We start from the raw sequence: 25,591 nt of genomic DNA on the forward strand, positions 1-25,591 counted from the left end.
ATAAGGAAACTTGGATGTTTCGATTAATCTAACAGATCTGAACCCAGGGACTGACAGGCTTTTGTTAAAGTGGGGCTGCTACTCAGAATCAAATTTCCAGGATTTTAGGTTGCAGTATTGTGTTTTAAACCTGCAGCACTGTGAGTAGAACCTCCAGGAGAGTAGTGAAGTCGTTTGGTAGATGAATTGGTGAAGTCCGAGGTTATTATCATAACAGACGTTTAAGGGAAGCCAGTCTGCTGAAAAGTTGTGTTGAGAGGAGGAAGGGAAAATACTACCACCACTACCACCCTTCAAGAAGTGGTATTTTGGAGTTGGTCTTTATCAGTGTTTTTGAAAGACACTTAAAGGGTTAATTTTAAGTTACTTTTTCCTCTCTAATTTGTGATTCTCTGTAGAGTAATTCAATTGTTGTGCCATGGTGATTTTTAACACTTTTAAAGATAACTTTGCAAGTTAAAACAAAGTCTGCATTCCTTGGTTCCATAAGTTTTTTGCTGTTTTACTTTCAATATGTTTTCCCCACCACCACCACCCTTTAACTCAATCCAACAGGATTTATGTAAAAGTTTTTTCATTTGTATGGTCTCTGAAGAATCTGCCATCCAACAATGCCTGTAATGTTTCTGATCATAAAATCCCAATTCCTAGCACTGGTGAATTAATAGGATATAGAGAGAGATGTGTCTCTGTATGCATATGTACATGTCTGTATTTTTTGCCTCTTGCAGTGTCTCAGTTTAAAATGGTGAATTACTCTTATGATGAAGATCTTGAAGAACTTTGTCCAGTTTGTGGAGATAAAGTGTCTGGGTACCACTATGGGCTTCTCACCTGTGAAAGCTGCAAGGTTTGGTACACATTGCTAACTAGAAAAAAAAATTTTTTAAAAGGTCAGAACAAAAGAATGTGCTATTGGATTCCTTAGGCTATTTTTTTTCAAGTTAAGGGAGTTTAGTTTTGGGGGAGATTCTTAGAAAAAAATCATCAAGCAAAGAAAACCATGCTGCTCCAAATTGTCTTCACCATTTTCAACACTTTGAAATGTTTTATTGCTTCAAGTGGTGGGACTAGAGAGATCTCCATTTCCAACAGCCCTAACTATTGATTCCAAATGATTAATAAATATTTAAAACATTGTTTTTTCTTCAAAGAAAATGTGAATATATTTCTCAAATACATTTATTTTACTTCATAATCAGTGTTCTGGGCTAAGATTAGTTTTTAGCTATCCACATAAAAATATCCATTTACATTTCCATGCTTTCATTCTCATTTATCCCTTAAAGGGATTATTTGGAAACTCATGGCAAAGATGCAAAGCATAATAAATGAGACCCTATTACAATATGATTGGTTTCAAACTATGCTGCCTATAAGTTATTTCAATTAAGGAAATAGTATTTTATGAAGTGGAGACCTTTAAATCTTCTAAATGAAATGATAGTCTTTTTCATTAGTGCATTTTTAATGTGGAAAAATCTATATAACTATTTAAATCTGTATCATGTAAACTTCCTCACTGACCATCACAATAAAATAGGGTTTCCTTATATGACTAACTTCAACTTAGAAGGCAATATTCTTCTAGATCTTTTAAGAAATTGCAAATGTAATTTATTCATAATTCCTTTGAACTGATAAGTAAAGAAAAATAGTCAAAACCCTACAAGTATCCAAACTTCTCTTTTCTTATGGAAAGTGTTTGGTGTTTTTTTTAAATCATTTTCTTCTTTTTTAAAAAAGAAGTCACCATGTTTGAATATATTTCTCTGGAGTTATAACTTCCCTCTATTACTCTAACTCTTCCACCTTCTAACTTTCTAATGTTGGAGTTTATAAAAGATCTGATGTTCCACATTATTCTATTTTCATTGCATTTTGTGACTATTTATTATTTAATTTGAATTAGATTATTTTAAAATAACACAACCCCCAAGGAATACTTAGATAAGAAATACAAACACTAAAAGCAAACCAAAGGACATAATTAAAACACTCATACACAGAAAACAGTGGTCAATATAGGGTGTTTTATTCTCAGACTATTAGGAAAGGAATGGTCTTCAGCCAAGACTCTCCAAGATTTGACGTAAATCTACAGTAATACAGTTCTGTTGCCAGAAAATCTGAGTTATAGCCTGGCACTTTTTTGGAGGGTCGATCCTGCTTAAATGTAAAATAAACCACAGAACCACATCGGGGCTCAAATGGGGTAAAGAAAAAGAATTTGATTTTTTATTTTAAGGAAATCACCAACAGAGAAGTCTGGTGCTTGAGCTATATGTCTTACTGTTTTCTCTGTTTTACAGGGGTTTTTTAAGCGAACAGTCCAAAATAACAAAAGGTACACATGCATAGAAAATCAGAACTGCCAAATTGACAAAACACAGAGAAAAAGGTGCCCTTACTGTCGATTTCAAAAATGTCTAAGTGTCGGAATGAAGTTAGAAGGTAAGACTCTTCTGAAGATTATACTGCCTCCTCAACTCTTGTAAGATTTTAACTTTAAGAACTATCTTATTCACTGTTTCCTCAACCTGTGACCCTAAGCTCTATAATAAAAAAAAATATCAACTTTTTATGTTTTGACTGCCATTAGCTACTTAGCCACAAGCTCTAGTTATATATCAATAAAAAATAGTTAAATCCTAATGGAAAAACAAACAAACAGAAACCAACTTAATCAAATATATTTATTAAGGGAAGGAGAGGGCAGATATATTTAAAACTGCCCAAAAGGTCAGGACAGTTAAGAAATCTAATCAAAAGATCAATAGGACAAATAGAAATTCAGAATTAAAAAAAAAAACCTGTCACAAGTCTTCATATGTTTTAGTTAAGTCTGAGTTTGGGTCTGTATCTGTATCGTGATTATAGCTGTTATTTATTTGCTTATATATATATTGACATGAACCTCAAAGTAATTACTAAAGTGTCTTTAACTGTGAACAGTAATTTCTCATGTGACATCTTTCCCCTATGTTTTTCTTGAGTTATTTTCTGAGTCTTTATAAGAAAAATGAGAGTTTGTATAGGTTCATTGAAGGATTTTCTTTAATTCTTTTATGAATTCTAAAGAAATCTAGATGAAAAATCACATGGTCTTAAATGAGTAGTATTGGTCTAGCAAAAAAGAAAATGATTCTTCATGGTTCTCTATACTTGGTATTGAAACTTGGATACTGTAATTTTTTTTGGACATACATATGAGAATGTAAAGTGAATGTGCTCTGGGACGGCTGCAAATAATTGGGATCCCATTACCATCTTTGTTTTTCACTCTCTGATCTACAAGGTGTGCAGGGCTTAAATATGCAGCATATAAACTCAGGATGGCCAGTGAGTTGTTGACCCACCAATGGATGTATGTATCACCTGATATCAAATGCTTATTTGTTTTATTTATTCAAAAATCACCATATTTGTTTATATTCTTTTTTTTAATTGAAAACTTGAGTCTCATGCAAATGCTCAAAGAGATCCAAACAACTCCCACTGAATTTCCACCATATTTCTTTTTAAAAGTTAGAAATTGCTACTTGACTAATGCTAAGATGAAATCAAACAAGCTTTTTAATTTTGGGATGCCGTTTTGTTATGTAAGAATATTAAAATATTCTGTAAAAGGTAATCAAAAGAAGTTTGTGACTGTACATTATGGTATTAATTAAAAGACAATTAAATTACTATAAAGATGGGGAGATTTTTCACTCAGAAGGCATAATTTGCCCTCCAACATAGATGTGAAGGATACTCAATAAGGTTAAGTTTCATTTTTCATTGATATTATCCAAAGTGAATGTATTATCATATACCTTTACTAAAATGTTCAAATTCATAATTTCTATAATAGTTATATAATTTTCATTCATTTTTCTTAAATGATATATTTTGTTTCCCCAGTCATAGTGACAATATTCAATTTAGTTTAACTTCTTTTAATGATAAAACGATAATAAACTAGATTTCTTTCTTTTTTTCTTTTCTTCCTTCCTTTTTTTTTTTTTTTTTTTTTAGGAGTATACTTTTGCGATTTCAAATGCTTTTTAGTGTGCATATTTCCCTAACAATGACTTGCAGATTTGGATGTTTATGAAACAATACAAATTTTAAAACCTTATGAAGTACAAAGATCTTCATGATTATGTGCTTTATAATGACCACCCATAATTTAAATTACAATTTTAATGTTACACTAATCTTTAGGATAAAAAGCTCAAATAATTAATCTCCAGAAATTTCAACAAGAAGGACCTATGTTCAAATCGAAACTTTGTCACTGACTAGACTCTATGACTTTGAACAATCCACTTAACATGTGCTTATCTGGGAAAAGAAATAGTACTAACTAGATAATTTCTAAGGTCTCTGCTAGTTCTAACCCCTATGCCAACAAGCTGTCAGAGGGTTCTGTTTTCTGTCTAACTGTCATTAGCTTGTGTGAGCTTGACAATAACTGTTGACTGATATAGTAGAAACAAAAATAAGCATAAGATATTTTGGTGTGTTGCAAATGACACTGGATTTGTGAGTTGGAAAACTCACAGTTTTCTAGTGTTATTAAGTAACTGTGTGATAGTGTTATTAAGTAGCTGTAAGATCTTAGGCAAGTCACTTTGGGTTACATCTTCCTCATCAGTAAAGTAATACGAATCTCAGGTCTGATGCTTACTTAGTTATATGACCCTGCAATTTATATCCTTCTGGTCTTTACTTTTCTATATCTGTAAAATGAGAGACAGGTCTAGATGATTTCTATGGTGTCATTCAATCAACTCCAGATCTAAGACCCTGTGATCCTATGACTCAGGGAATTCTAAGATCCCTTTCAAAATCAATAGTTCTATGACTATCCCTGTAAAGTAGAAAATGTCCCCATGACAAAAACCTGCAAAATGGTACTTCTAAGGCATTTATTGAACTAAATTTGTTTCCATTATTTCTAATACTAATTATATCAGCCTATTCCAAATTGCTTCTTGTTCTCTCTTGGAAATGATAATATGACAGATCCTTTTCACAGCAAAATGAAAATTATTTTCCCAAAATAATACATCTCTAACACTTTTCTCATGAAGTAACCGAGATGATTCCATAAAGTTTTAGTGAAAATAATCATAGTTTGAGCTAGAAATGTGTCACCAAGTAAATTATTTTTTAAAAAACTTCTATGCACTTTGGGTCTATGAACAGAATCCCAAATCAACATGGCATTCTAGTCCAGAAACACTAACATTCATTCCTAAGAGTCAAAGAGTAGTACAAAAAGTTCTTTTTATTTAGTGACAGGTATGAAGCATAACCGCCCCCCCCAGTGCACTGAAGGGTTAATATAGTCCAAAATGTTCAAAATATTTTTCTGATGACAAAACACATTTGCAGGAAAGAATTCATAAATAAAAAAGACATGACTTTTTTAGAATCCTGCGGCTATTGTGATGAAAACAACCACACAAAAAAACAGTTTTGGTCAATTTCCAACATTTCCGAACAGTGTTTTTTGAACTGAAGAATGCTATTGGTTTGCACTGTATTTACACTCCTACTTCCTTTTTTCTTTTCTTTTCTTTCTTTCTTTTTCTTTTTCTTTTTCTTTTTGTTTTTTTGTTTTTTTGTTTTTTGTTTTTTGTTTTTGGATCAACAGCTGTAAGGGCTGACAGAATGCGAGGGGGAAGAAATAAGTTTGGACCAATGTACAAGAGAGACAGGGCCCTGAAACAACAGAAAAAAGCTCTTATCCGAGCCAATGGACTTAAACTGGAAGCCATGACTCAGGTGATCCAAGCAATGCCCACTGACCTGACAATATCCTCCGCCATCCAAAACATCCATTCTGTTTCCAAAGGCCTACCTCTGAACCATACTGCCTTGCCTCCTACAGACTATGACCGCAGTCCCTTTGTAACCTCTCCCATTAGCATGACAATGCCACCCCATGGAAGCCTGCAAGGTTACCAAACATACGGTCACTTTCCAAGTAGAGCTATCAAGTCTGAGTATCCTGATCCTTACACTAGTTCTCCAGAGTCAATAATGGGTTACTCCTACATGGACAGTTGTTACCAGACAAGCTCGCCAGCAAGTATTCCGCATCTGATCTTGGAACTTTTGAAATGTGAGCCAGATGAGCCACAAGTCCAAGCCAAAATTATGGCATACTTGCAGCAAGAGCAAGCCAACAGAAGCAAACATGAAAAGCTCAATACATTTGGGCTTATGTGCAAAATGGCTGATCAAACTCTCTTCTCCATTGTTGAGTGGGCCAGAAGTAGCATATTCTTCCGAGAGCTCAAGGTAGGTCATGAGTTGTTATCAATTGTTTCTTACAAAAAAAGGAATTGTTATTATGGCTTTTGGCCATAATAATGTTTCTGTCACTGATAATTCATTTTGTGTTTTTTCATATGTTTTAATAGCGTAAGAATCTATTATAATTGTGACATCAGACGACAGAAATGATACCATTGTCATATGGCTTTATAAGAGACTTTTATTGTATGCCATATTGGGGAAAATAATTTGACCCGAGATATCTGCAGTAATAATGAACTGCATGATAATGGGTTTTTACTGTATATCTCAATTAAACTTTCATTGATTTATTACACTAACCTAGTAGCATCAATGCCAGAAAGTCAATGGCATCTATTCTGTCATTTATCAAAAGAAATAATGTATGTAAAGTGCTTTGCAAACCTTTTAGTCTATATACATGTCAGCTATTAATGTTATTGCTCTTCTTTTGAAATGTGGCGTATATTTCTTAGTTCCTTTATAAGCTTGTTTTTAACCATAAAAAACAAAGACCAACACCTTGAGGCAGTTGTGTTTATTCTCCAAAGAATGCAAAACATACCACTTGTCAGTTGTATCTAATAAGTATTTACTACCTGTTTACCTAGAGTTGGTTAGTAAAGCATTTGTTTAGGAGAGCAGATTCCAATGGTATGTTTATAGTCATTGAATGACATTTTACCCATGTGAGAATGGGTAAAATGGCCAGTGCTAGTTTATTTGATTCAGGTTTTAGTCTTTTAGTGGCTTGGTGTATCGTAAATGTTTAATTGCTTGTGTTATTTGCTTACCTAAGGATCTTTGTTTGACTACATAATTGCACTTTTAATTGTACCTTACCTTGAAACACAAGAATGGAAAAAATATGGGTAGGTTACTGACAAAGGTGATCCAAGAGGAACAACTATGTCTCTATTCAACCTGGTTAGAAAACTATTTTTCTGCTTTTTAATGCTCACTGGGGAAGGGCAACCATCTCTGCACATCTTGTGACATTCAGCATGTATTTTGAATCTTTTCAGTAGATAAGAGAAGTCATTATATATCCATTAAATGCCTACTACGTGCCAGGCATTTTATTCACCTCTGGGAATACAAAGAAAGGCAAAAGACAGTTCCCTACTCTCAAAGAAGTCAGTGAAAAGGAAAATCCTAATCTTATTCAGTTCCTGATATTAGTGGCAACCACGAGCTAAAATCACCCTTGTGTATTCCTCCACTATGGAAGAGCTTGGCCAAAGGAAAATGATGATTTCCATCCAAACTCTTTTACTTGCATCTTAGTTTCCTTAGGATATTGAACTAGACCAGAAGTTCTTAATCTGGGTATAAAGCACTTGCTCACTTTCCCATTGAGATTTCCTCAGGTATAAGAACACTGATTCTAGGGAATTACTGAAAAACGTTGAGCTGACAAGATTTGCAAAGCAGTAATAAGACATCTGTGGCACAAAGTTGATTAGATTTAGAGACAGATGTGACCTTAGAAATCAATTAGTTCAATTCTTTCATTTTTACAGCTAGAAAAGCTGAAATCAAAAGGACTGAATTTCCCCAGAATGTAAGCTGCTGGAGGGTAGAGACTATTTCAGTTTTTTAATATTTCTTTCATCAGTACCTAACATGGTGACATGAACAGTAGTAAGTATTTAATGTTTGCTTAATTGAATTAAGTGATTTACCATAGGTCCATAGGAAATAAATGGTAAAACTAGGATTTAAAGGTCCTCATTTGCCAAATCCAGTGCTCCTTCCACTAGATTATACATAATGTCCATAACTCTTATGAACATAAATAATGTCATTAATTAGCACCACTTTAATTTTTTAAAAAGCCATGGGTTTCTTCTGCATCTGAAAGAGGAAATCTTCCCTCCTGAAATTACTTACATTCAAAATAGACTCACAGATGCCACAGCAACTGGCAGGCACACAACATTTGTACACAACAAAACATACTATGTACCCTTCAACTCCAAAGGGACAAATGTTGGCCACTGAAGAAATCTCCAGGCTGCCAATAATATCTCAATCATCTAATAATAGTATTATTAGTAATCAGTGATAGAGATTTTCCCAGTGGTCTCAGTGCACTCAAAGTTTGCCCACTTTGAAGTAAATGATCAGGACAGTTCAGAAAACTACAGGGAATCTTTGGGAACACCAAGGTATCTTTCCTAGCAATGGATGAGTAACTGATTAAACAGCTTGGACCCCTGGGAATTCCTGATATCCTTTCGGGGTGACTCAAGATCAAAACTATTTTTATAATAATACTAAGATATTTTAATTTCTAATAGGGTAAAGATAAGTAGGAAGGAAGGAAAGAACAAAAGAAAATAGATAGATAAATAGATAGATAGATAGACAGACAGACCAACATAAAAAAGTTCTTGGAGTGAAGGTGAGTCCTCACTAATTTTAAAGAGGGTGAAAGTTATGTTTTTCTTTTCTATTATGTAGATACTATGGCAGATTGAGACATGACAAATTCGTAACTCATGATGCTACATTTAGGATGCACTAATTCCTATATCTCTCCCATTCCCTACTAAAAAGAAATAGGACTGGAAAAAATGTATAGAGAATAGGGAACTGTGTAAAAAAAAAAAAAAAAAGCTCAAGGCTGGCCAATAGTGAGCTTTTAAAAATTTACTTTAACCGGTGCCTTACAAATGATTTGTGAGATGGCATCTTCTGACTAGTATTAGCTTCTTCCAATTATTTAGAAGCAATATGTGTCAAATAGTGGCTTGTGGTCTTCAATTTTTCATTCCATCTTTGGAAATAAAAAACAAATACAAGCCTTCCCTCTATGAAGAAAAACTTTTGTTTATAGATTCAGAAGATAGTAAATTAGCTTCCAGTGATTTCTTCTCAACTTTGGATGAAGGCAATTCTCCTAAGCCAAAAAAAATAAGAATAGAAAGTCTAGAGCAGCTGATGAATATACAGTGAACATCTAGAGATTAGATATACTTTTAAGATGGTGATGATGACGATATTAACAACAGCAACATAAACATTTCCTTATATAAAGAACAGATCTAGGTGACAAAACCATGACTCAATTATATACAGTTTGCTTCCTTTTTAAAAGCACATATTACATTTATTATATCATTCCAACAGTGACTCCTTCCAGACTTCTTGATCTCTTCTGTATGTTTTTAAATGTTTCTTTGACACTTTCTTTCTCTTTCTTTTAAGAAAAAAATCTCTCTGTGATTCTTCCCCATTTCCTCCCAAAACTCTCCTGCCACTACAGAAAGCCCTCTTTTATAACAATGAGCGTACTCAAACAAAACAAATCTACCATTTGTTTCATTCTGAACCTTTCGTCCATCATTGCTCTGCCAAGAAGTGGAAAGAATGATTCATCATCAGTCCTCCAGAGCCATGACTGGGCATTGCATTGATCTGAGTCCTTAGGTCTTTCCCCATTTGTTTTTTTTTTTTTTTCAGTTAAAATATTAACATGTAGTCAAAATGTAAACTAATCTCTAGTCCTAGTAATTTCACTCTGCATCAGTTCATAAAAATCTTATTTTTTCTAAATTTTTGTATCATTGGCACAATTATATTCCATTACATACATGTCCCATTATTTGTTCAAACATTTCCAAGCTAATGGACACCCCTTTTCTTTTTTAATTTTTGTTAGAACAAAACGAAAAATTGCTTCTATGAATTTTTTTGTCCATATGGGATAATGCACTCTTTTATTTATCCCTTTAGGTTATATCCCTGGTAGTGGTATCACTGGGTCAAAGTGATACAAGGGCCTAAGAGGATTCTGAGAATGGAGATATAAAACCCTTCCTAAGATAAATGGACCTGTCCAACGCAATAGCAGTGAATCTAATGTAATTTTGCCACAATTTCTTAAATAACTTTTGTGTGGGGGAAAGACAGATTTTTTTGAGTTACTTTAAAAGTTTATGGCCCAGGAAATTTGGCAATTTCCAAAGCCAAATCAAAACAGATCCTATACATAGCCCTTTATTAAGCAGAGTTTTTTATAGGAGAAGCTTCATTTTCCTGTAATCAATCTCCAAAGCTGTCTCCAGACAGACGTTAGTGACTCTTAAAAATTATTTCTGATACCTTTCTTCAAACCTCAGTGATTAAAAAAAAAACTTATAATTCCCCATGGAATTTTACAGTTTACAAATGGTTTTCCTCATAACAACACTATGAAGTATTATAAATATTATTAATATCTCTTGATAGATGAGGAAAGCGATGTGAAGAAAGTCTCGTGTACCCCTTGTCAAAGAACTAGCATATGGCTGAATACAAGTGGCACTTACCATCAGGCTGTCTAACTCTAAATCCAGTAATCTTTCTATTTTATCTATACCATTCTGCCTTACCAGTCCCAGAGCCTGTGGAATCTGACCCAATCTAAGCTTGATTCTTAAGTAAACTTGTTTGGGCATTCCTTTCTTAAGAAGGGTGATAAGGAGAGCATGTGCATAATATCCAAGTCTACCAGCTGATTCTGCTGAACTTTTCCTTTCATCCTTTCATTTACCATGAGAGTGTCCCTTGAGATTGAAGAGTTTAACCACAGGTTTCTTATCAATTTATTTTGTACTTTACAGTTAATCCTGGATGACAAGCATCTCCCCCCAACCATCTACACAAAAACACAGACACACACACACACACACACACACACACACCTACTTAGGTTTTTATTTCACTGATTACAAAATAAAGTATTCTAATTAGGAGATTTAAAAAGAAGAAGAAAATTTTGCAAAATCACTTTTAAAGTCAGGAGCAATATTGCTTCTGAATAAAAATTAAATTTCTCAGAATCACAGAGTAAAGTGCTGTTGCCAGCTGCCTTGACGTAAGTCATCAGACTCTTGAGGTAGAGAGTAAGATTGATGATAGCACAACCCTGCTTCACTTAAATCCAATTCACTTTCAAATCAAGACATCACCCTCTTGATATCATTGGTCCTCTGAGAATGAATGATGAACAACAATAACAAAAATAAAGTGGTAAAAGTCATTAATGGCCATCTAGTTTAACATATTCCCACAAAAAAGTCTCATCTGTAGCATATCAAGTAAGTGGTCTTCTAGCTTTTCTTGAAGTCTGCCAGTGAGGGAACATCAGCTACCTCCTCAGGTGGCTTTTCCTATGTCATGTAGAGAAACAAGAGTTTTCTTTGGGGTTTTTGTGATTGCTTTTTGTTTTTCTCTACCTAGATTTAGAGAGTAAGTTGTCAGGGTAGACAGAGATGGAATAATAGACCCTGAAATTTAATATCCCTCACTCATATGGACTACTGCTCATATGAAAAAATTACCATTTCCATTGATCTTTCCTTTTCCATAGCACACTGAATGAACCAATTCTTCAAATCAATCCCTTGAAAGCAGTATGATCTATTTTAAAGTAGGCAACTAAAGTTCCTAGTCCCCATTGGCCTCTTCTGTTCTGTGGGTAGTTAATTTATAGAATTTTTTGCAAGTTAAAAAAATCTATATTTGAAATTTGGGGGTTTTGTTCATTTGACAGTTTTATCCAGGGCACCATAAACTAGAAAGAGTCATAGATTCATAGTTCCAGGGTTTGAAAAATGCTCATCCCCTCAATTTACAAGTGACAATTCAGAGGCTCAGTGAAGGTTCATGAGTGGCCCAGGTTCACACAGGTAGGAACCATGAGAATAAGAATTTGAACTGAAACTCTCTGATTCCAGGGCCTATGATCTTTTCACTGTAGCACATAGCTAATCTTATGCCTTGTTTTAAAAAAAATAGATATTCTTAAATAATAACAGTGCAGAGTTTTATTCCCCTGTAAAATATACAAAAAATTTTCCTCACATCAACCCAGTGTAGTAAGGTAAATGTTTTTGTTCTCATTTTACGAACAGAAAACCTGAGAATTAGAGACATTCCATTGATCATATTTGTATCTCCATTGCCAAGACTGATGTGTTTCATGGGTACATTTCTGAGGTTCTGGGAACTTGGAGGAGAAAAAAAATATGCCTTGCTTTTTGAATTCTTTGTAATGCCATCTACTTGATTTTATACACTTAAAAAATTTCCTTAAAAAATTCAACATGACATAAAAAGGACGAGCCCCATGGCCTCAACAGTGCCTAGTGTAAAGTAGATACCTAATATATACATTTTGATGGCAACTTAATAAACCCTTGTTGATTGGTTGATTGATCTGTCTAAGCTTCCATGACTTGTAAGTATCAGAGTGATATTATCTTTTGATAAGATTCTGATAGGTATCTTTTCTGCTACATGAGGGTCATGTAGTAGTTGACTTTCAAAACTGATCAATTAGCAATATACAGAATATTTTATTTAAACAAATAAACTCCAGTTTACAGATTTTGAAGTGCACCTCCATCAGATTCAATAGCACCACATGCTGTTCATGTATCTGCTGTTCACATGAACATATCCTGCATGAGAATCCAGGATATTTGGTGGGAGTGTTAGCCATTAGTAGCCTAACCTCCTACTGGGTTTGCTTGTTCACGTTGTAGAGATGCTTCCTGTTCCTATTAATCTCTTCATTATCTCCTGAAATCGTGTGGAGCATAATGGTCACACCCAGGGCCTGGGTGTAAAGACTGGGAACCAATAAATCTGCCTCTTCCTAAGGCTGCTCTCCTCTCCTGAGTTTGAGAAGGAGCAGCCCCCATCAGGAGAACATACTTTGGAGTGTAAAAGATCAATTGGGGGTGGTGAGAATGTAACCCTGAGCTGTCACTGGGTAACTTTTCAGGCAAAGGTCAGCCTGCCACTGTCCTTAACCAAGACTAAATGTGCACAGATGCAAACTTGTCAGAGCCATTTTGCCAGCATTAGAAGGTCCATAACTAAATGGTTACTGTAGGTGACTAGCTAGAACTAGTATTTTCATTCTCCTGTACACAGCTAGTTAGGAGCCAGCTCAAACTCCTGAACCAGTTTAGGAGGATAGATGAGTCTGAAAGGGGAAACAAGGTGAAAAGAAGCAGAGAACCAAGCTGGGATTAATCTACCCCAAGGTCAGGATGTCCTTTATGAGTAAGACAAAGGGGTACAAGAGTGTGGCACCATCTTCAATCCCAACTGAGTAACTCTGGGCAAGTTATTTAACTTCAGTTTGCCTCAACTTCCTCCCATCTATGAAATTGGGGTGGTTATAGCAACTACTTCCCAGGATTGAGAGAATCAAATGAGGTAATATGTATAAAATTGCTAAGGACAGTATTTAGCACATAGTAGGCACTATATCAATACTTCTTCCCTTCTTAATGCCAACCCCCAACTAGCATAATGAAGAAGTATGAGATCATCAGATAAATACTAGATTGAACCATGTAAATCACCTAGATAGCCTTTCATTTTCATAGAAGAAAAAGTGAAATGAGTTACTTAAAGTGCCACAAAGTCTTAAATACCTAAACCCCAGAATCAAACTCAGTTCTCCACCTCCAAATCTACCATGTCTTAATGCTTCCCTTCAGTGACCAGAAATTTTGAACCAGATTGTTTTAGGAGTAGGTATAACCCTAATTACTAATGATTGTGGAATGGAAGCATGGATTGCCACCCCACAGTTACCTGCCTGCCAAAAAAGCAAACAAGCTGTAGCTTTCCATCCTGGACGAAGCTTGAACCAATATTCCTTGTTAGAGGTGATGAGTTTTTAGGAATAAAAATTCCCTAAATCTTCCTTCTGATGGAAGAAACTCAATTGTGTTCTAAACTAGCTTTCAAGTCAATCAATCAATAAGGGGTGGAGAGAATCCCAAATCTGTGACTCATATATGTGACATCCCTTAGCACACTTTGGAGGGACTTTGGTCTCTGAATGAAAAGGCAAAGGAGGACTCTCTCTCTCTCTCTCTCTCTCTCTCTCTCTCTCTCTCCGTCCCTCCATCCCTCCCTCCTTTCTTTTTGCTTAAGTTGGTATAGGTAAAGAATGACTGTTCTGACCTATTTTTTCAACAGCTTAAGAAGTTGATCATGTAGGTCTATGGAGGCTCAAAATCTTTTTGCACAATGGCTCCAGAGATTGGGCATTTAAGCCTGCTTTAAGCTAACGCCATTTAGTATTTTCCTGAGGACAGCACCTATCCTCCAGAACAATGACCCTCTATCACCTAACACAACAATTTGTTCTATCTCATGGCATCTTATTTAAGGTCTAATTTTCTACTCCTTTGTATGTCTTTAATTTTCTAGGCTATGAACAGCAATAGCCACCATATATATTGCCAGTGCTATGATAGGTTCTTGAGGTCATTCATTGTTGTGGTTTGCTGCCTGATTTCCACACCACCATTATTTTTTCTTCTCCAGACCTATGGTTTCAGTTAGTGCAGGGAACTTCCAATGTGAAAATGCTCTCCACTCATGGAGAACAATTCATCTATAAATGTATAATCTTAGAGCTTTCTCTATAATATTGGCTCATAGCCTCATAATTAAAAGAAACTCAAGATGTTATTTAGTCCAATCTCCTTATTTGACATGTGAGGAAAAGTCCAGAGAGCTTACATTGCTTCCTTAAAATCTTAGAGTCCCTATCATATGATTCCTCTGAAGTCCTACTTTTCATATCCAGATTAAACTTTCCATTTTCAAAGTGGAATTCAAACTCAGGTCCAAGGATTCCAGAGTTAATGTTCTTTCTGTTGAAGTGGTATCTTGTCTATAAGTCACAAGTTAGTATGTGTAATTGGCACAGATCTTTTTTACTCCCATGCTGACTTTCTATATTCCCATCAAGCACATGAGGCACCTTTTTATTTCCCTTTTCTCTCTTTCTCCTACTTTCCTTTTTCTTCCTTTATTCCTATTTCTTTTCTCCTCTCATTCTAACACCAAGACACATTGTTTTATGTATCTCTAGGACTCAAGAAGCTGTAGACACCTGTATCAAACTTCTTCAGGCTTTAAATTAAAATGGGCTTATATGCTTCAAATGCTAATAATGGCAATCTAATAGGGATTTGAGATTAGAAGTGGGAAATGAAACAGTAGAAATCACTGGACAACTACTTTGTTTTTAAATGCCATGAGGTTTCATTTCTCTATTGGCAAAATATGTCAATTCTGGGCAGTAGGTATATCAACCTATAGTGATTATTTCTATTAGTAGCAGCAGTTTGAAGAGTAAAGATGAAAAGAGGGGCCAGAAGGACTGGGAAGAGAAATGGAGGAAATGGTTGTTTTGTTGCAGCAATTTTTTTTTCTGTTTATATCTTTATGTAGTCTATATAGTTTGAGCACAAAGAAAACTCCATATCAAGCCCCCTACTTCATGCCTTCTTTTTTTTCTTTCTTTCTTTTTTTGCTTTAAACTGGTCATGGGAGAAAGTTTTCCATGGGATATTGGATCTGCAAGTTCTAGTTCTAAAGGCAGACATGACTCAACTTATTAACCCCATTATTCCTCGGGATTTCTCAATTTAATTTTCCCTCATAGTATGATTTTCTTGTTCTTTTTAATTTCGTTGATATCTTTTGTTTTTACATCACTTTCATTTCCAGATATACCCCTCCACCCCTTCCCCAGAGAGCCAGCCTTTTTAACAAAGAATAACAGAGATGGGGGGAAAGGCATTTCAGCAAAAATAACAAACACATTGAAAAATTCTGACACTATATGAAGTGTTCCACAGTGCCTGCCTCTGTGAGGAAGAGAGGGGAGTACATTTCTCCCTCTCTTTTTCAGTGCCAAGTTGAATCATTACAATTAGACAGGGATTGGGTTTTTTTTCTTTTCGTTTACACTGCTGCTGGTTCCGCTTAGTTCATTTGTACCAGTTTATGTATATTTTGCCAGATTTCTCTGTAGTCATCATATTTCATTACATTTATGTATCACAATTAGTGTAGTCATTCCCCAGTTGATCATTGGGCATCTCTTTCATTTTCAGTTTCTACATGGGATTATTTTAAAATATCATATCCTCAATCTGAGGGATCAAATTTATGTATGTTTTAGAAATTGTATGTAGGCTAATAAAAACTGTTGAAAATTATCAGAGAGGTGAAAAATGAATCAATCCTCTGCCATCAGGTCGTATATCTTATCCTGGAATGCATATTTCTTACAGAAAAAAAAAAGCTTTTAAAAATAAAGTTATCTGGAATATTTGGTAATGTAATTGGTATTGCTTAACAGAGAGGATTAACATTTTGACCAAGGGCCACACTGATTCTATAGGATTGCTCTTTTCTTACATGATATATGATGGAATCATTGACCAATAGTGCTAAAGTCTCTCCTTCATTGTGCAATGAGAGTATGCAAGGGTAGGATTTAATCTCATATTAGTATCTTTAGCCCAAAAGTGTGATTTCTTTTTTTTTTCTTTTCCCTTAACTTTAAGAGGATGGATATAAGCAGTTTCCCATCATCCTCCTATATTTAAATATTTTCCAAAAAACTCTTCCGCATCAAGACTATCTCCTGTGGATTGACTCTCACATTTCTAGATAGGTTGTTTACACAAATATTTTATCTGGGAGAGCAGTTTTATTATACCATTTAAATCAGAAACACATTTTTCATGTGAATGAAATAGATAGTAAGACACTCAACGAATGCACAAGACTTAAAGGAGACAAAATCCTCAGTGGTAAATGTTGCACATATGTAGCCCACTGAACCATGAATCTAAAGTTGTTGGATCACGCATATTTCAGTTTCTCCCTTTTTTACTCCAAAAACTGAGATTGAAAGCAGATCCCAAGTCTTGACTTTGTTTTTAAGCCACACCAAGCAGAGCAGAGATTTTTGAGAATGGGAAAGGACCTCAGCAGTTATGTTATCCAACTTTTTCATAGAACAAATTTTGAACCGCAAAGTGATTTGTCCTAAGTCATGAGGCTAAATAGTAGGCAAGCCATATCTAGAACCCAAATTTCATTGCTATTTTTTCTAAATACCACATGCTAAATATCCTGAACAGTTTTTAAAAGATGTATTAAATATCTTCTTACCTACTTTTCATCATTTTCCATATGCTCATACACTTACATGCTAGAAAACCAGTGGATATACAAACAGGATTTGGGTTCTCACTAACTTGCCAAAGCAGACTTCTTTGTGTATACATGCCATTTAAGTAACAGATTTGTAAATGCATATCCTGTTTTTAGATAGCACTTCTCTGAAATGTTGGCTCATTCTAAGACCTCTTTTATTTTGACCATTGTATCCTGTCTCCTCTGAAATCCCCTCCCCTCCAAGTGAGTGAGATTCTTTATAACACACTTCTTGCCCTAACAGTGAATTTTTTTTTTAATCTAAAGGTTATGGTGAATAAAAGTCTTTATTTATGGCTTATTTTTAAGAAGATCCAAAAATTTAATAAATATTAAACTTCCTCTTGTAAAATAATGATTTAGATTACTGTTTGTGAGAAAATATTAGCAGCAGACTACTTCAAAAAGTTTTCCTTTGGGTGATGAAAAGCTGTTATATTATTTTGACTAACTAATCAAATGTAATTGGGTAGCTTGAAGGGCCTTAGATTTTCCTTCTACAGTTATCAAAGCAGGAAATGTAACTTGGAGAGCTGATGAAAGGCATCTCTCACAGTATTCTTTCAATTATAGATCTTACAGAGAGAATAAAAGAACAGCTCGGCTGCTGAAAACATGGAGACTCAAGAGTCTCCTTAATGTTAACCGTCATATTAGCTAGTTAACATACTATTATATATTTTAATTGATTTCTGCTTGAGAAAAAGGGGGAAAAAACTGTGCAGGGGCTGTGCTGTGTATGTGTGAATAAGGAAAGACATAACAATGCCATGATGTGTGTGGATGCCCTGATGGTAAAAATAAGATCAAACATGTCAAATACTTTTCAAAAGAAATTCATAAGCCTGCTGTCCTGCTTTCAAAAAAGGGAATGATCAGTTTTATTAATTTAATACTGAAATTGTACAGTCATACATCAGACTTGTATATTAGGATGAGTTTTATTTCATTTGAGCAAGAGTTGAAAGTTGGAAGACACCTCAGAAGTCAGCCAGTCCAACTCTCACATTTACAAATATGGAAACTGTATCCTAAAGAGCTTAAATGATTTGTCCACACATGTTGTAAGTAACAGAGGAAGATTTCCACCCAAGATCTCTGACTCCAAACCCCAAATTCTCTTCATAACTAGTTGACTAACAGTTGAAACTGATTAAAAGATGTTGCAAATTCTATGAGGGCAACTCTGTGAAAAGAGATCTGTACTGACTTCATACAGCTTTCATAGACCCCAGAGATCAGAACTTGAAGATAGACAGGCAAAAGAAAAGCATTGTATTAACTGAACTTTCAACATGGAAGAGGAGATGACCACCAAAGACATTTTTTTCCATTTCATATGAATAAGTAACCTTCCTCCAAAACAAAAGAATTTTTAGAATACTGTTTGAGTCACCAGTTCTCTATGGGACCAGCCTGAGAGACTCCCCCTCATCCCATTTTTCTTTCTAAACTGAAAAAAAGCCAAAATAACTCCTTTAATTATTTCCCTAAGCCTTGATTTGATACCTGTAAATTATTTCCTTTAAATTTTTCTCTTATCTTGCAAAAGCAAGAAGGAGAACATAGCACCATAGATTTTCAGTTGGAAGGGACCTCAGAAGCTTCTAATTATATATTTTGCAAAAATGAGAACTAAGGACTGAAGGAATCCAGTGAAATTTACAGTGTTGCAACATTGGTAACAGAGCTAGGATTCAAATTCAGGTCTAAATCTTTCTGCTATGTGGTGTCTATCCCTGTCCCTCCCACTGCCCCCAGTCCTGTTCCTCTTAACTGTAAGTCTGTGTTGCGAAACAAGTTGAAGGTTATTGGGATTGTTGTTTTTTTTAGTCTCTTCTGCCAAAACTCTCCCTCTATCCCCAAATGAGGATTCTGGGCAGCTCACATTACATATAGCAATACATATATACATATATACATACGTGTACATATATAGAAAGACATGTAAATACATCATGAGTTAGATATATTGTATCTATATAAAGATTATGTGACCCTGAGAATGTTTGTATATATAGATATGTATATTATTAGATATATATGTATATACATACACATGTGTGTATGTGGATATATGTGTGTGTGCATGTGAATGTGTGTACATTAAGAAAGCAGAGACATATATGTGTGTGTTTGTGTATATATATATATATGTATATATATATGCATGTATGTATGTATGTATTGTGACATTACTATCTATTGCTTCTAGACCCCCATTACCCTACCACAACATTTTCACGAGATCATGGATCATGAATCTAGAACTGAAAAGAATTTAAGAATTCATTTAGCTTCCTTTTTTCATAAGAGAAAACATTTAGGGAAATTAAGTGATTTTCCCCAAAGATGTCAGGTAGCACAGTAGATGAGTATGTAGGAAGACCTAAGTTCAAATCTAGTCTCAGATACTTACTAGTTATGTGACTGTGGACAAGTCATTTAATCTCTGCCTCAGTTTCCTCAAAATGGAGATAATCACAGCTCTCACGTTTGTTGTGAAGATCAACAGAATTAAAAGGCATTTGCAAAACACTTAATTCAATTCCTGGCACATAGGAGGCATTTAATTAAGACTTGTGTCTTTTCTTTTCCTTCACAAGGTCAACTAGGTGGCAAATGTCAAAGGAGGGATTTGAGGTCCTTTGATACTATAGCCAACATTTTTCCCATTGTATTAAAGGAGATTAGATTAGGGTAGTAGGATTTGGTGTCTATTGACTAGTAGTGCATGTGTATACCTTATTGTCTTCTCGGTTTAAAAATCATTTTGTCTTGCAGTTATTTGTGCGGTTAAGAGAAGCTTCTTGCTGATGACAATATCTATCAGAAGCATATTGAATTCTATTAGACCTTGCCTTTCTTCCTTCTGAGATCCCCAAGAGTCAAAGGAAACTGAGAATAGGACTTGACAAGTATTTTAAAGTATAGACTAATAAGGATTTAATATACCACCAGAATTGATTAAAGATGGCACTAATACAAAGCAATGATCAATTCATTTTAATTTTCTCAAAATAGTTTTTCATTGAATGTAATTTGGAGGATAATATCCAGGTCAACAGACTTGTGGATTAAGTTAATCATTTCCCAATAGGCCAGATTTAATGTTTTTGGCATCCAACTTGAGGAAGCTTTTCCCCAAACTTCAAGTTAGTGTAACCCACCTTACTGATCTATCTTTCTTTTTCTCTCAACTAGAAAAATCCTTTCTAAAAGGATCCAGCTAGGTCTGCTTCCTTCTGTCTTCCATGATGAAAGTTCTAATTTAAGCATTAAACTATTGGACAGAAGAAGCTACACCTTCCATTTAAATCCTGATAAGGTCCATGAATTTACATAGTTCAGTAAAAGGATTATCAAAACAAAAATTATTAAAGCATTATCAAAAGGAAATGATATGGAACAGGAAGAGTTCTAGATTCAGAGTCAGAGGATGTAGGTTCAAATATAGGTTCTATGGCTTTCCTGTGTGACTTGGGACTTTAGTTTGCTCATTAGTAAATAAGGATGTTGGACCAGATGACCCTGCCAGATCTAAATCTCTCTTTAGATACCTTTTTCTCTCACTGTAATCTAATGATGATATGCCCAACTAGTTTCATGCTTGGGGACTGTTGCTTAAATGAACACTCAGTGTCTAGTTGCCTTCCCTCCCCTGCCATATCATTCAAATTTCAAATCTGTTTTTAAAAAATGAAACCTCTTAAATAACCACTCTGGGGTAGTCTCTTAAATATTATCTCTAATTAGGAGACAACTTCACGCACTTGTCTTTTAAGAGGTCATCTATAAACTGAACTCCAACTGGATTTGATGGCAGGCATTAGAGATAGCTGAAGGAGTCTGACAGTCTCGGACAACTGTTTCTCATTCCACAAACCTAGAACAAACCAGGGAAGAGAGCCTTCCTGGAAAGTGAAATATTCAGCGCTTTGCTCCAATTTCAAATTATGATGGACAAATGCAGCCCATTTTCCAGTTACTTTCTCTTAGGAAGGAGTGAATTCCATAAAAACTGAGTAGGAAGTCAAATGAGAAATCAAATATACTTTCCATTTTCATGGGGAATCTGAATTTAGTGTAAAATTTTCTTTGGTCTTGTACTTTCAAAATAAGGGATTGAAGAAGGGAGGGAATGGATAAAGATCATGGACATAAAAATGAGTAAAGGGTAAGCAGAATAGTAGAATGAATAAACAAATGAATATTATGTATTAATTGTTCACTAGGTGCCAGAAATTGTATTTAGTATTAGAGAAAACAATTTTTTAAAGTCTCTGATCTCAAGGAACATATATTCTGATGGATGTAGACAGCACATATGGGGAAAGCCAGTTCTGTTTGAGGGAGATTAAAAGAGAGTAGGAAGAGGAGGATGCTCCAAGGCAGGCAGATGGCTTGTGGGATCTGAATGGGATATGAAATTGAAGCAAGGTGCTGCTTTAAAACAACTGTATTGCCCTCTAGTTAAGATGATCAATCAGAAGACTGCAGTAAAAACCCCTGAATACAATTTCAATCTCCCCCCTTCTCTCTCCCCCTCCCTCTCTTTCCCACCCTTCCTCTCTCCCACCCTCCCTCCGCCCCACCCCTCTCCCCCGCTCCTTCCCTCTCTCTTTCTCTGTCTCTCCTCTCTTTCTTTCTCTCTCTCTCTAACACATGCACACACACACAAAACTCAAATAAGTTCTGTCAAGATTTTTGTTTTGTGAGGATATTCTGCAACTAATTTTTGCTAATAGGAAAGGTAGAGTTTCATCTAGGGCACATAGCTGCTCAAACTAAAATGAGTGGGGATGAGAGATCTTAGAAATTCTCCAAATGGCTATTGGTAGCAGTGGCAGCAGCTTTTCAGAAGGAGGTGAGAGTCACATTTCAGTTTTCCAACATGATTTACAACATCATAGAATTTAGAGCTGAAATTTAGATCACAGGATTTAAAGGTGAAAATTTTAGCTGAAAAAGACCTTTGAATCAAAGTCCTTCATTTTGTAGAAGAGAAAGCTGAGGCCAAAGAATTAATTAAATGATCTGCCCAAATTCACACTGCAGCAAAATACTGATTCAAATCTAGCTCTTCTTACTCCAAATTTAGTATTCTTTTTACTAGAACAAAATATTGCATATTTGGCTTTCCAGTTAAAATGCATTTTAAGGCTCCATGAAACTTACTTACTAAAAGGAATTATCTAGTATTGTTATTATCACTATAATTATAATCATTATAATTATTTCAGTTTTGATCACACTTTTTACTGTATAATATGGGGAGGGGAAGATTACTAAATCTATTTCCTTGACAACTAGGTTTATTCTAATTAATCCAAATGAAATATCTAATGGGGAACTAGAAATCAGATAAATCGGTTCCCTTCCTTAGGAAAAGGACACAGTTTCTAATTCTATTTTCAAATGAATTCACTGAAATCACTAAATGCAATTGGTATGGTACAATAGATTTAAAGAGTAGGGATTTAAGTTTGAATCCCAACCTTACTGGTTACCATTCTTTGACTTAGAGCAAACTAACCTAACCATCCCATGCTTTAGTTTCCTTATTTGTAAAAAGTCAAAGATTTCTTCCACCTGAAAATTTATAATTCTAATGAAGTATAGTGCTTTGTACATAGTGGGCATTTAATAAATGCTTTATTCAATCAGTCAATCAATGAAGTTATGTCTCCCTCTAGGTTTGTGTCCTTACCTAAAATCTCAAAACTCTTCTAAATCATGCTGTCTTCCTAAGTCCAGATCCCAATATTTTAGGGTACTTACTGAGACTCAGAAATTGGATGGAAATATGTGTTCAAACATCTTTTGTTTAGGGGGGGAAAGAAAGAAATGAATTAATCAAACTTAAATGTGATAAAAAAAATAAATAAAACCAAAATGTACTGAGTTAAAAGTAGAAAAAAACCTCTTAAAGCCTAAAGAATTTTCAAATAAAATATCAATAGAAAAAGTAATTTTTGAAAACTTTCACAAATGAAGAATATATCTACAGAATGAAGTTCACATGGTTTTGTTCCTCTATTTAAAATGGTTTTGAGCCCTGGGCTATTTCATTTTATGAGATAGAGAATATATAACATTCCAATAATTAGTTTATATCTCTTGCAGCCCAAATTCAGTATTTCCCAAAGGTTTTAGGACAACATTTAGCTTTAACTTTATTAAAGCAAAACATTAAGCAAAATCTAATGTAGTGGCACTTGATAACTGTGTCCAAAATCCATTGTTCCATTAAATTCGAGTATGAGGCAGATCCGGTACTTAAATTATCCTATATTGAGAAATGGTGAATAAATGGTCACATAATTATTCCCACTTTTGCTGAATCTCTTAGCTCAATCAGTTTTAAGAGCAGAGTAAGAAAAAATATTTTTATTAAAAGAGAGCTTTTGGAATTGAATCTTCTAATTAATTGGTGCTTGTCCACTGATTGTTTCTCTAGGTAGACTATATTTTTGATTTTTCAAAAAAATCTAATTACTTCCATTAATGAAACCTGAGCTGAAATTCAGAGTCTAGAGAAATGAGCACTGCCTAGATTATGGCCCACTTCACTGCCAGATGACAGCCTATCATAACACTTCTCCAGACAATTCTTTTCTATATTTTGTTCTAAAAATAACAAGTCTTTAAAACATTTCCCAAGCTACCATTTGTTTGCATTGATAATAAAGGATCTTTTATTATATTACACAAAATATAGTATATCTGTTCAAGAAGGTAGAGGGATATGAATTTTTGTTATATTAGATATGGTAGAGAAATTGATTTATGGTCTATTTGTCTTTGTCTTCTGAAAGAACTGCACAAAAATGGATATGTCCTAAACCATTCAAAGATCACTAGCAGCAACAGAATAAAACAAATGTAGAGTTCAGATTCTTAGTCTCCAGTTCCTCTTCATATGGGAAATCCCCACTGACTTTAAAGGGAATTCCCAGGTCAGGCCACTGAAGAGCCTCTCCAGAATTACAGAGCTGGAAGGAAACTTCCAGACAGACTGGTTAATTCAAACTGATGACCCCCTCCCAACAAAAGCATGAATTCTATCTTTAACATTTTCTTTTAGTCTCTAATGCATATAGTATTTCTTCTCTGATCCCAAATACCTCAATGTGTAGGCAATCAAATGCCTTTTCAATTGTACTAATTTGGACCATAATCTGTCAGCCATAATATAGGTAAGCAAAATAGCCCATGACTTAACAATAGCTTTGCTTTAAGATCTGAAGGCAAAACTGATCCATGGAACTTTGAAATGAACTGTCATTCAGTCCCAAAGATTCTTCTTTAATGAAACATACTAAATTAAATGTTAGAGCAACACTTTACAACTAGCTTTCATTTTATATTTGGAAGGAAAACAAAAAATCAATTCCCCACTGAAATCTGTTTTTAGTTCTTCCGGAAACAGGAGTAAAATATTTTATTGAATCTAAATATAGGCTTTCAGGTATTAAAAGAAATGCTATTTGCAACCAATTTGTTTCTAAATAAGATCTTGGATGAACATTTTTAATTACCAAAAAAGTTAAGGTAACAATAAACACAGGAAATATACATGAATCAAGTGTTCAGAGAGTCAGCCTTCTTTTAAGACTATAAATATCCCCCAGCTATGGCACTATTATTAGAGAGTATGAACAAAGGAAGGTATCCAGAAATAGAAGGGGGAGGGGGTAGAAAGCATCTTGGTGAGCTTGATATTCCATGGCATAGGAAACACTTCTAACAAGCTCATGACTTTGGAGGGTTAATTGGTTTTTAAAAGGACATTTCCATGCTGCATGTTTGCCAAGAAAATTCTTTCCCTGCCATGTTTGTTAAATTGGCAGGCTGATATTTCCTTTGAGTGACACAAGATGTGATGAAGAATTTTATCTTCACTTCCTTGCTAAAATCAGCTTTGAATACTAGCCCTTCTTTGTGAACTTGTTCGATCCTTATCAGATGGTATTTATGAATATTAATTCAAGAACTGTTATACATCTATATTTACACATATGACCACATTCATAGGATATGGCATGGTGTAGCAAGAAGGATATTGGACTGATAATCTCAGAAGACATGGGTCCTCATTCCAATGTGACTAATAACTAGATAGGTGGCCACAAACAGATCTCTTAGCTTTTCTGTACCTTTTTTAAAAAATGATGCTTCATCCTGACTACTTTATGGGGTCATTGTGAGAACAGAATAAAAATACAAATGTGAAAGTTTTTTGAAAATGATACTT

At 34.7% G+C, this 25,591-nt stretch overlaps 1 protein-coding gene across 4 annotated transcripts in view; it reads left to right on the forward strand.

The window, feature by feature from the left end:
* The window catches only part of NR5A2 (nuclear receptor subfamily 5 group A member 2), a 176,065-nt gene that overhangs the window by 18,096 nt on the left and 132,378 nt on the right, over window positions 1-25,591 (forward strand). For all 4 annotated transcript variants that reach the window (XM_003767555.4, XM_023501855.2, XM_023501856.2 and 1 more), the window contains 3 exons: window positions 732-850; window positions 2,313-2,454; window positions 5,648-6,297. In XM_003767555.4, coding sequence (XP_003767603.2) covers window positions 732-850; window positions 2,313-2,454; window positions 5,648-6,297 — 911 coding nt within the window. The remainder of the gene's footprint in view (window positions 1-731; window positions 851-2,312; window positions 2,455-5,647; window positions 6,298-25,591) is intronic.

The sequence above is a fragment of the Sarcophilus harrisii genome, chromosome 4 (assembly GCF_902635505.1).
Source record: "Sarcophilus harrisii chromosome 4, mSarHar1.11, whole genome shotgun sequence".
Taxonomy (NCBI): domain Eukaryota; kingdom Metazoa; phylum Chordata; class Mammalia; order Dasyuromorphia; family Dasyuridae; genus Sarcophilus; species Sarcophilus harrisii.